We start from the raw sequence: 11,103 nt of genomic DNA, 5'->3' as shown, positions 1-11,103 counted from the left end.
AAAGAATGGATAGCATTGCTTCAGTAATGGAATAGTAATTTTTAAAGTGATTATGCCTTACCCGAACCCAACCGGCTAAAGCCTTGAAATCACGTATATAATTTTCTAGTACCAAAATAATCTCTTGAATCGATGCCAAATTTTCGTAGCATTCAACTGTTTCATAAATATCGTTGACAGCGCGTTGCAAATTGCCCAATAAAAGGGCCCAATATCTTGCCTGCAGTTCCGATCTCTTATCACGTCCAGTTGATGCACTTCGGTGCACAACGCGCCTATTCGATTTATCTGGGGACTTAGTTTCTGACAAGATCAATTTTCGATTTAAGATCGTGGGTCGAATATGTGTTGGAGGCTTTTTCGCGTTTGTTCCTAAAAAAAAAAAAAAAAAAAAAAAAAAATTATATATTGACAGAGTACCTAATTATTACCTAAATTATTAAAAATTACTTTCATCGTCGCTGGATAAATGGTAAAGAATAAGATTTTTTGCCTCTCGTCCTTCACGCGCAATAACATTTTTCATTTCCATGATGGAATCGTCAAAAAAAATTAAACGTGTATCCAAGGTGGGTTTTGTATATCCAAGTTTGAAATCTCACATGTAACTATTTGCGTTAGTTTTACATATAAAATGAGAGATTATTTGCAATATATTACATTTTAAATACTGTATATGCTACAAATTGTTCAAAAATATCATTGATACCTATCTAATTTTATACTCCCACTTGTGTTTTTACTAAGACAAAATACAACATGTATTGCTAAAGCAGGAATTTTTATTTACAATATAACTTTTGCAATTGATGAATTTTGTTTAGCATACTGTCAAACAGAATGAACATCCAACTGTATGACAAGTACCTAGAGTTGATCAGAAGAATGATAAGTACTTATTTTTTCTTCAATGATGATAAGAATTGAAATTAAAGAAAAATCACGAATTTCATATCATTAAACTTTAATTGTCTATTTTTCCTGCATTATTTTCAAAAATATGAATTTATTTCAATAAAACAATCCAATGCGATGTTTACTTAAGCTATCTAAAGTACGGATTGACACTTCGTAAAATGACGTTGAAGCTATACACACTCACACTGACACACAAGCGCAGTAAGAAAAAATTGGTCAAATGGTGAAAATTAACAGTCGATTCGAAGAACACGTATAGGTGTTTGTTCTAATTTTCTTCTGAAACGAAAACATTCCATAACACCATCATCAGTCATCATTTGTTCAATCATCATTGTTGAAGTTCACAACGACAAGTATATTCAGTCACTGTGTAGTTAGTTTTTCTGTTGCTGCTGCTGCCATGATGTCATTAGAGTGAATTTCATAGCGACATCAAATAAAAAAAATTAATTTCTCGGTTGCATTAAATTCAATTTTTAACTTTTCGGTAAACCAAATATTCACCATGGAATCGACCAATGTGAATGAATTGCGAGCTGAAATTGACCGATTGTCGCGTGAATTGGATCAAGCCAGCAGTGAAAAAATTCAATCGGCAAAATATGGTCTTGGTTTGTTGGAAGAAAAATGCATGTTACAACAAAGATGCGAAGAACTAGAAACTCTGTACGAAAATTCAAAGCATGATTTGGAAATAACACAAGAGGTAAGCGCTTTAATTCAACTCTATACACTACACTACCATCGACATATAACTAATTTTATTTTATCGAGCTCCAACAAAAAGAAGTGAATAAAACCAATTGAAAAAAAAAAGATTGGTAGTGTGTTGAAAATCTAAACAAAGAGAATCAAAGAGTTAAAAAAGGAAAAGAAGAAGAAGAAGTGAACACAATGAAGTAAGAAAAAAAAAATATCGTTCCGAATGAATGTGTATAAATTTCATCGAAACGTCACATAAAAGAAGAATCAATGGAGAAAAAAGCTACTCAAAAGAAGCCACATATTCATTTTCGATGTGTGTGCTGTTTATAAATTTCGTGTACAGCTGACAATGACAGTTTTCGGTGTAATCTTGTTTTACTTTTTCGTTATCCAGACATTTACATTTCTACCAAACGTGTATGTGTATTTTTCGTAAATTGGATTCATTGTGAAGTAAAATTTTCGATGAGGAAGTTGTATTGTATCGAGAACCGGTGTATCGTAATGTTTTTGTTATTTTAATCATTTAATTGGTATCATTATTATTATTTTTTTTGAATAAGGCTTTGGCTAAGTTTGAAACAACGCAAAAAGTGACGAATAAAAGTGGTATCGAGCAGGAAGATGCTCTTCTTAATGAATCAGCGGCGAAGGAGACCTCGTTAAATCTCCATATCATGGACCTGGAAAATGAAATTAAACAAGTGATTAGCTAGTTTGATTAATATGATTTGCATACATTTATACACATTTAATCTATTTTCCCAGCTTCGACATGAATTAGATCGTGTGCGAAATGAACGAGATAGAATGCTTCAGGAAAACAGTGATATAGGCCGTGATAAATCTGATGCTGATGCTGAAAAACTCCGGCTGAAGGTATGCCAAATATTATTTAATTTAAAAATAATTTGTGACAATATACTCAATTAAGTTCGGTTAAATAATACAACTTGTTCTTACAAAAATAGATGGAACTTAAAGATTTAAAGTATCGAGAGACGCGAATGATGGCCGACTATTCAGAACTAGAAGAGGAAAATATTACACTACAAAAACAAGTGTCTAGCTTACGTAGTTCACAAGTTGAATTCGAAGGCGCAAAACATGAGATTCGTCGTTTGACCGAAGATTTGGATTTGCTCAATTCACAAGTTGAAGAATTGACCAAATTAAAACAAATTGCTGAAAAACAAATGGAAGAGGCTTTAGAAGCACTACAGGTATGTGACCAGGAAATTAATTGTGATTCCAATTATAACAATTAAACTATTTTGATTTTTCAATTATTTTAGGGTGAACGTGAAGCAAAATATGCACTGAAAAAGGAGCTTGATGCACATATCAATCGAGAATCAATGTACACAATCAGTAATTTAGCATACACGATACGAGGTGGCATGGATGATAGTAATATCAATAGTGACGATTGTGCTGAGGAAGATAATTCAGCGCTTAAACGATTAGAGGCTGATTTAACAACTGAAATCAAATCACCGGATGGCACAAAAGTTGATTTATTCTCTGAAATCCATTTGAATGAGCTAAAGAAATTGGAGAAACAGCTCGAATCGATGGAAACAGAAAAGTCGCATTTGACAACAAATTTACGAGATGCACAACAAAATTTGGATAAGAGCCAAAATGATTTACAAAACTTTATGGCCCGTTTATCACTATTGGCTGCGCACGTTGATGCACTACAATTGCTCAAAAAACAGGTTGAAAACGATGAACAACAAATTGAAATTTCAAAAGAAAAAGACAAGCTGATATTCATCATTAATCAATATGCGAATTGGTTCCAATTGAGTTCAAAAGAAATCGATGGCTTAAAATCAGATTTGGCTGAGCTACAAAAAGGTTTGAATTATTCTGACGCAATGGTTACCCTACGCGATGAAATCACCAATTTAAAAAATAAACTTCTCTCCACGGAACAACGTTCGCTTGATTTGCATAGCGATGTTAAGACTCTTGCAAAAATTTCACAAAATGCAGGTCAAAATTTAGGATCAGCACGATCTGTGCTAGTTGGTTTGACAGAAGACTTGGCACAATTATATCATTTGGTTTGCACAGTAAATGGTGAAACACCATCTCGTGTTATTTTGGACCATAAGAATGAAGAGTTTAGCTATGAAAATGACTCACTTTCGGCAATCCAATCACAATTTAAATCCGACGTTTTAATTCAAAAAACACATGACTTACAGGCTTTAGCTGATTCGGTAGAAATTAAAAAATATGTTGACATTGTTAGCGATCAACTGAAACACTTGAGAACAGCCGTTGAACATACGATCGAAAACAATAAGAACGGTTCGCGAGCCAATTTGTCACCAATCGACCAAGATACGCGAGAAGAAATCAACGAACTGCAAGAACAGGTCGTAAAACTGAAAAGTCTTTTGTCGACGAAACGCGAACAAATCAGCACATTGCGTACGGTATTGAAATCAAACAAAAATACTGCCGAAGGTAGGTTTAATGAATTACACTGTGTGCCTTTTTCAACTTCAAAAACCTAACTGACATGAAAGACATCATTTCCGCATAGTTTTGGAACGAATAGTTTTGGTTCAATGGCATCATTCGTTTTTCTCTATCACGTCGGAGTTTTTTACAATTTTCCTTGGACATTTTTTGTAAAGCCAAAAATGGCATCAATTTTAAAAAACTTCCAACGAAAATTGTAAAAAACTCCGACGTGATAGAGAAAAAAGAATTATGCCATTGATTTCAGCGTCCCAAAATTATGCGGAAATGGTGTCTTTCATGTTAGTTAGATTTTTAGTGACGCACCGTGTTATTTAAATCAATAATTACTAAAAAAATTGATATAAATTAATTTTTTCAGTGGCATTGACCAATTTGAAATCAAAGTATGAAAATGAAAAACTTGTTGTCAGCGACACCATGTCGAAATTACGCAATGAATTGCGCATTCTAAAGGAAGATGCTGCAACATTCTCCAGCTTACGTGCAATGTTTGCTGCTCGATGTGAAGAGTATGTTGCGCAGGTCGATGATCTGACACGGCAATTGGAAGCAGCTGAAGAAGAGAAAAAGACTTTGAATCAATTGTTACGATTAGCCGTCCAGCAAAAACTAACGGTCACGGTATATTCAAATCTATAAAATTAGTATTACCAATTGAATAATTTTTATAAATTTATTTATAAACAGCAACGTCTTGAAGAGATAGAAATGGATCGAGAAATGCGTCATGCAAGACGATCAATTCCCCAACAACGCGGTGGTGGTAAATCCAGTTTTGGCAGAACATCAACACGAAACAACAGCAACAATACGACATTTTTTTAACAACAGTTAAACGTACAGCGTAAATTATTAACATTAGTTTAAACATTAATCAATTTGTAAGTATCCATACGTATTCCATTGTTGAATCCCGCATTACATACACGACCAAAAAAACATAAGCATTTGATCAATTGTAATATTTTTTGAAACAAAGGTTATTGTCTATGGATGAACTAAATGCATAAAAGAAATCATATGTACCAAAAAGCTGTACGTATTAGGTTGTAGAAGTGATGATGAACTATAAAAATGATTTGAAATGCTGTGTTTTTTTTTTCGTTTTGAAAAAAGAACCGATTCTTATTGATGAAAAAATGTTTAAAAACAAATACCCGACCCGTATGGTCACGTATTAATCTATACAATGGAATATAAATAATGTGAAACTAGTCTCTAAGATCGATTGTACTTAAACTGACCTGTTTGGTGTATTGCTCTATAAGTGAAATTGAAATTTTTACGAAACTAAATCACTTCATAAATAGTAAAAGTAAGGTACAAATTTTGTATCAAATGAATAACAACAGCAACAAGAACTACAAACATTTTACAGGATTTATCCAAAAATAAGAAAAAAATAACACTCAATAAGAAATATACTACTGACAGAGATAATCAAGTCATATGAATATTATTTTAATATCTGATAGACAAGGAAAAAAAGAAATAATAAACCACTTCACACAAAACTATGGTGCATAAAATCGATTAATTCTAAATGCAATGCCCAGAGGCATACACATTAAAACGCTACGTGTACGCGACACATATTTGCACAATTACAAATGAAAAAGGAACGTCTTATCAAATATCAAAGGGCCATCCAAAAACATTTATCTATTTTACTTCCTCAACGATTTTTTTTTCCTTTTAAAGTAAATTACTGTATGTTTGCATGCCAATGAAGAAAGGTGTTTTCATGAAAAAAAATATTTAACAAAGAAAAAATACAATTTAAATTGAATAAACCGTTAACTGAAAATTTCATGTTATTACATGGAATTTTTGCATCGTTCGTTTTTTCATTTCTTGTTTTTGGTGATTTCCGTAATCATTATTCCACCCGTCCTATAGGAATATAATATAATGTAATACAAATTCACCCATTACCAGGCACAAATTCACGGTAAAATTTGGACCCGAATTTGTGTGTAGTTTAAGTTATTTTTATTAAGGTGTGAATACATGGAAAAGAGAAACGATAATCATTAGTATCAATTGAATTGTATATGAAATATCATTTTTTTAAATTAAAAACTTTACTCACCTACGGGCTCTTTTCCTCCGTACTACCTTTGTACTGTTCTTATGAACGCACAACAAGGCCACAAGATTTGTGTAACACAAATGGTGTCAAGCCTAGCTAAGCTAACTAATCGTTATAATATTTGTTTTATTTGATAATTTATGGATTCAATGCTGCTGCTTGTCAGTTGACATTGTTTGGTGGTCTTCTCAACGAATCAGGCACTAGTACGCCAAACATCCGACAAAGTCCTGTGTAATTAGAAGCAAAATCATTAAATAATGAATAGACTCTATTTTCAATTGATTCATACCTTTGAGCATAATACATTTTGCAGCAACAATATAGCGGTGCCAAACAACTGTCTGTGAAGCAGCAACATCACATTGAACATTTAATGGCCAATTTTTGTAGGTAACATTAACCTTTGACATTAAACGCCCATTCCGAAGTATTCTCGCCACATCCTGATGATTGCCATTGCGAATTCGAAGCTTAATTTCCCTTCGTCCCTTTTGCAAAGCACGTTTGCTAACCGTTGCTACAATTATATTTGGTAGACTAGCGACTGAGTCCGGTAGTCCAGCAATCGGTTTCGCTTTGCAACCGTAGCACACTTTGAATCGATGCGGTTTTGTGTTCGCTGGGAATCGTTTTTGGCAATTTGCGCATGTTTGTGATGTTCCCCATTCATCTTTCATTTTCACCACTGAATGGCCAAGTTTCTTGACGCTCACCAAAAATTTGCGAGATCCTGGACATCTTTTCCGTCTCTTCAAACCGAATGGCCGATTGGGTGGCATCTCCGATGCACCAAAGATAATTATTGACGGCATGTTGTTGGTCACTGTCACGGCGATGTTATCATTTACTTGGTTCGAATTCAATGAAGTCACTTCATGTAATGATCAAAATCCAGTCGTGAATATTTGCGCGTAGCATATGCTGACATTCCTTTTCGTAGCGTTTTGATGCGATACTCAATGTACCATTTCCATGTTGAATTACGCGGTGATGTTGGACCGAATGGGTATGTCTTCAGATGATTCTTTTCCTCGATATCAAACCATCCAGCCAATTTTTTCGCTTCTTTTTCTCTTTGTTTCTGCCGAGTTTCCCAGTAGAATCGCGTGTTTGGTATTGTGATGTTTTCCTTCATAATTCAAATTGATAAAAAATAATGAGTTTCGATTCAAACACATTTCAAATTACATTTCAAAATATCCCACCTCAACGGCCGGTTCATCAGGTGTTTTCCGGATGTTGCGACGCGTTATAGCCAACCACGTTTTTTCATTCGGATCGATGCCAATAGCGTATTTCTTGCCTACAAGATTGTCCGCCTGTAAATGCACATTTTCGTTGCACGCCTGCTCTGGTTTGGTGTACAGTGCCGATACGGAAACACTATTGGTCACGATTTGATGATGGAATTGTTTAGATCGTTTGCACAATTGGTCGATTTTATCGACGTTGAACAACAAATTCGATAGTCCATCTCGATCATGATCTCTGTAGTATTTTTCGGGGTATTTATTTAGCCGGTTGGTCTCAGTATTCATGAATCTGGGCACCACTTTTAGCTTGCTTGCCAATTTGCTATACAAATCTCTCATATCCAATCGCACGCACTTCAAATAATAATCGCATAACGGTACAAGAGCAAAACTGTTTATTTTCCGTGGTCGATTGTTTGTTGGCTGTTGAAAGTTGGGTTTGTTACGGAATATTTTGTGAATGGTTTTCACCAACGATTCAAACCAATGATCTTTTACAAAAAATTTCATGCATTTTTCGCGTCGCCATCCAATTGCGACCAGATCATCCAATAAAATGTTGGCCTTTTCTATTCTTTCCACATTACCATTTGTCAAGTCGTTGGATCGATATGCTAACATTTTGGCATTTCTGATGTCGATGCCATCAAATCTCGGTCCATAGATGTTGTGGTTGTGATACCAGCATCGCATTCGAAAGAATGACTCAAGTCGATCTTCATACCAAGTGGTGAGACCAGTTTTCGTATTTTCGATGTGCTGTTTGACAAAATAACGAAAACCATTCTCCAACTTTTCCTTGCTTGGCCATTCGAACTGTTCATCACTGAAGTTTTCGACCATGAACCGAAACTCTGGCGGTATGGGATTTCGGCTATTATTATTGTAAACATTTTCGGCCAATACCGCATTGAAGCAATCGAAGAGGAACTGTCGACGATCTCGTCGCAAAAAGAATTGACGATCTTCATTTTCGAGTGCTTCATTCACCTTGAATAAAATCAAAAGTGAGGCCAATGAGGCAACTTCCGTCATTTGAAGACTGCGCTCAAACAATATTTGCGTCACAACTGCTGCATGCTCGGGTCGAAGTATTGTTTGCAATCCACATTTTATTGCAACGAAATTATCTTCTTCTTCTCTTTCGTCATCGTATACCGGCGAATCGTTGTTATCTCTTTTTCTTTTCATTCTCGAAGAACTGATACAAATAAACGAAAATAAAAAAATACACACAAATTTAGAAAAAAATGCACCAAATATAGCATTGATCACAAACAGAATAAGATAAAAACACTTCTATCACAAATCAAATGAAACAGTAATGAAGAACGCATCATAAATATCACTTCTTACCTCAACAAAGTGACTCTAGGTTCAAAATCGAATGATGAAAGTTATTTCCAATGTGACATCAAATATTTTCCCGATCGAAATGTTGTTGGAATATTCACAGTAAATTTTATCAACACTCTGTTATTTCGAAATTAAAACAAAACTGAACACAAAACCAACTGTGAATATATCCATTCCTCAACGAACAGCGTTCCGAACACACAAAATCGTTGAAATTGAAATGTCAATAAAGTCAATTGATCGCCCAAACCACGCTACAAACACTCACATCTAATTCTCAAGAAATCCTCTTAAAAACAAAGCAAAGTTTTATTTTAAACAAAATCGGTTGGTGCGATCGTAGTTTCAAAGTGATGGAAGTTGTTTATACTAACAATACTGTCACACGATGCGAGCACATTTTTAATACATATAAATGAATATCGTTGGATTTGGTTTGACACATATACACCGCGCCAATCGAAAAATGTCAGAAAGATGTTAGTTGCATCTCGAATAATTGAAAGCACTAATTCCACAAATAAAGAAAATTAAATGCAATAAATGACGTATAAAAGAGTTCTTCTGCAGAGTTTTAAATTGAATTATGCAAATCTCTTTCCTAACAAATTGTTTATTTATTTATTCGAGCGTAAGATTTTGATTTTCATTTTAAAACTGAATGTATTGGGTTGTGTTCAGTGTTCACATAATGTTGTCAAATGAAATATTATTGGAAGTGAAAGAAACAAGTGGATCCATTCCATTGAAATTCGTGGGAACTATGCATATAATCTCTGTTCCATTTGACACGAAAATGACCATCAGAATGGGCCACCCGTCCTAGTTATATATCGAATTATTTTTAATAATCACTATTTAATTTATAAAAGTGCTGTGCTACAACAAATGTACACAACTGTAGAATTACAAACAAACAGAATGCGCCAAATCAATATATGCCGTCTAAAAATACCACGTTTTAATCAATGTTGAAAACAATTTCATTTGAGTGGAAAATACACTAGAATATTTACAAATAATTTACAACGAACTTTTGAAAGAATACTAAACGAAGAATTTCAACTGATGTTTAGCTCAATAGTTATGAAAAAAATTGCCGAGAGTTCCATATTTGACTTCTCTCCTAGTAGTAAATTCTTACAAAAATAAATAGAATCGCGATCTGTCCAAAATTGTAAAAAAATATACCTTTAAATCTTTTTAGAAAGACTATTTTATATTTAGTTTAAAAGAGGGGATGTCAAAACAATTCAAATCAAAGTAATAATAATTTAATAAAAAATTAATTAATTCATTCAACCAAATTCAAAGAAAAAATGTGAAAATTTCCCCGTCGTGTTTGAAGTATCATCAAATAAAAAAAAAAATATCTTTTTACTTGAAATATTTTGATGGAAAAAAAAAAAAACACATTGTTAGAATGCGTGAAAGAAAAACAACATTTTTGTAATTTGATAGCAGCTAAAATTCTCATTCGATTGTAGTTGTAATAACCAGTATAATTTGTGCTGTGATTCGCATTTTTGTGGATCGTATTATATATGCAAAATTTCTGTCGTTGCCTTATAAATTATTCAATATTTTTTCAATGTATGTACGTCAATAAAAATAGAAATATTCATGATGTTAATCAAACTCTATCCAAGCATATTGTGGCTTTTAATTGCTTAATCGAAAACAAAAATTCCAAATTGAAAGCAAGTGCAATAATTTATAATGAAGCAAAATTATTTGGAAATTCATTCCCTTAACAAACAATTTTACATAGATTGGTTTGAATCATTTTTTTTGTTCAGAAGCTTCGTAATTTATGTAGTCCTTTTTATGTTTTTAAGTAAGACCATTTTCTTTGAATTGTTTCAATTACCATAATGCAAATTTAGTCTAAATTTATAACGCCGTATATTCATACAATTGTATCAATCTTTGTTCTCTTTTCCGTCACGATTCTTTTTTTTCAAATTTCAACCAAATTCATTTCTGAAAATAAAAAAATAAATAACAAAAATTGTATTAATAAATAGAATATCGATTTCGTAAATTTTTTCGACACAATAGATCTTCGCAATTTAAAATTCGGCTTTACGGGATAATTAAGGATTGCGTGGATTGAAGGTAATTAATTATCAAATAAAAAACCTCTATCAAGGTGAAGAACGAGTGACGAAACCAAAATTTGAAACACAAAATTTTTGATATCAATTTTGTGACGAAAATATAATAATAATAATAATAATAACTGCACCGAACAGCGTTCCTTCGCCTTGG

The 11,103-nt window shown here is 33.3% G+C and overlaps 3 protein-coding genes across 3 annotated transcripts; 1 reads left to right on the top strand and 2 right to left on the bottom strand.

The window, feature by feature from the left end:
• Positions 1-61: 61 nt before the first annotated feature.
• LOC116349624 (S phase cyclin A-associated protein in the endoplasmic reticulum-like) lies at positions 62-836 on the bottom strand (the record flags this gene model as incomplete). Its single annotated transcript, XM_031781160.1, has 3 exons — positions 710-836; positions 451-608; positions 62-372 (listed from the first exon to the last, which is right to left on the bottom strand). Coding segments are annotated over exons 2-3 (393 nt in total), but the record flags the coding sequence as incomplete, so codon positions are not given.
• Positions 837-1,114: 278 nt separating this feature from the next.
• Positions 1,115-6,188, top strand: LOC116349625 (protein bicaudal D). Its single transcript, XM_031781161.1, has 7 exons — positions 1,115-1,627; positions 2,190-2,330; positions 2,395-2,505; positions 2,598-2,849; positions 2,922-4,107; positions 4,487-4,749; positions 4,816-6,188. Exons 1-7 carry the CDS (start codon positions 1,427-1,429, stop codon positions 4,951-4,953), a joined length of 2,292 nt encoding a protein of 763 aa, XP_031637021.1. The 5' UTR covers positions 1,115-1,426; the 3' UTR covers positions 4,954-6,188.
• A 330-nt stretch (positions 6,189-6,518) lies between these two features.
• Positions 6,519-7,937, bottom strand: LOC116349626. Its single transcript, XM_031781162.1, has 2 exons — positions 7,429-7,937; positions 6,519-7,352 (listed from the first exon to the last, which is right to left on the bottom strand). The coding sequence occupies exons 1-2, from the start codon at positions 7,813-7,815 to the stop codon at positions 7,092-7,094; spliced, it is 648 nt and encodes a 215-aa protein (XP_031637022.1). The 5' UTR covers positions 7,816-7,937; the 3' UTR covers positions 6,519-7,091.
• Between the last annotated feature and the right edge of the window lie 3,166 nt (positions 7,938-11,103).

This window comes from Contarinia nasturtii, unplaced genomic scaffold (genome assembly GCF_009176525.2).
Source record: "Contarinia nasturtii isolate CC-2019 unplaced genomic scaffold, AAFC_CNas_1.1 Cnas_scaffold_2984, whole genome shotgun sequence".
Classification (NCBI taxonomy): Eukaryota; Metazoa; Arthropoda; class Insecta; order Diptera; family Cecidomyiidae; genus Contarinia; species Contarinia nasturtii.
Note: the sequence above shows the minus strand (reverse complement) of the source record. Positions and strands in the feature narration are given on the sequence as shown.

Excerpts from the sequence above, each read along its gene's own strand:
- LOC116349626 (XM_031781162.1), bottom strand. The coding sequence starts at position 7,815 with ATGAGAGATTTGTATAGCAAATTGGCAAGCAAGCTAAAAGTGGTGCCC. Across the intron at positions 7,353-7,428 it reads CTGATGAACCGGCCGTTGAG|GAAAACATCACAATACCAAA; the intron begins GTGGGATATTTT and ends TGAATTATGAAG.
- LOC116349625 (XM_031781161.1), top strand. The coding sequence starts at position 1,427 with ATGGAATCGACCAATGTGAATGAATTGCGAGCTGAAATTGACCGATTG. Across the intron at positions 1,628-2,189 it reads ATTTGGAAATAACACAAGAG|GCTTTGGCTAAGTTTGAAAC; the intron begins GTAAGCGCTTTA and ends TTTTTGAATAAG. Across the intron at positions 2,506-2,597 it reads CTGAAAAACTCCGGCTGAAG|ATGGAACTTAAAGATTTAAA; the intron begins GTATGCCAAATA and ends TTACAAAAATAG.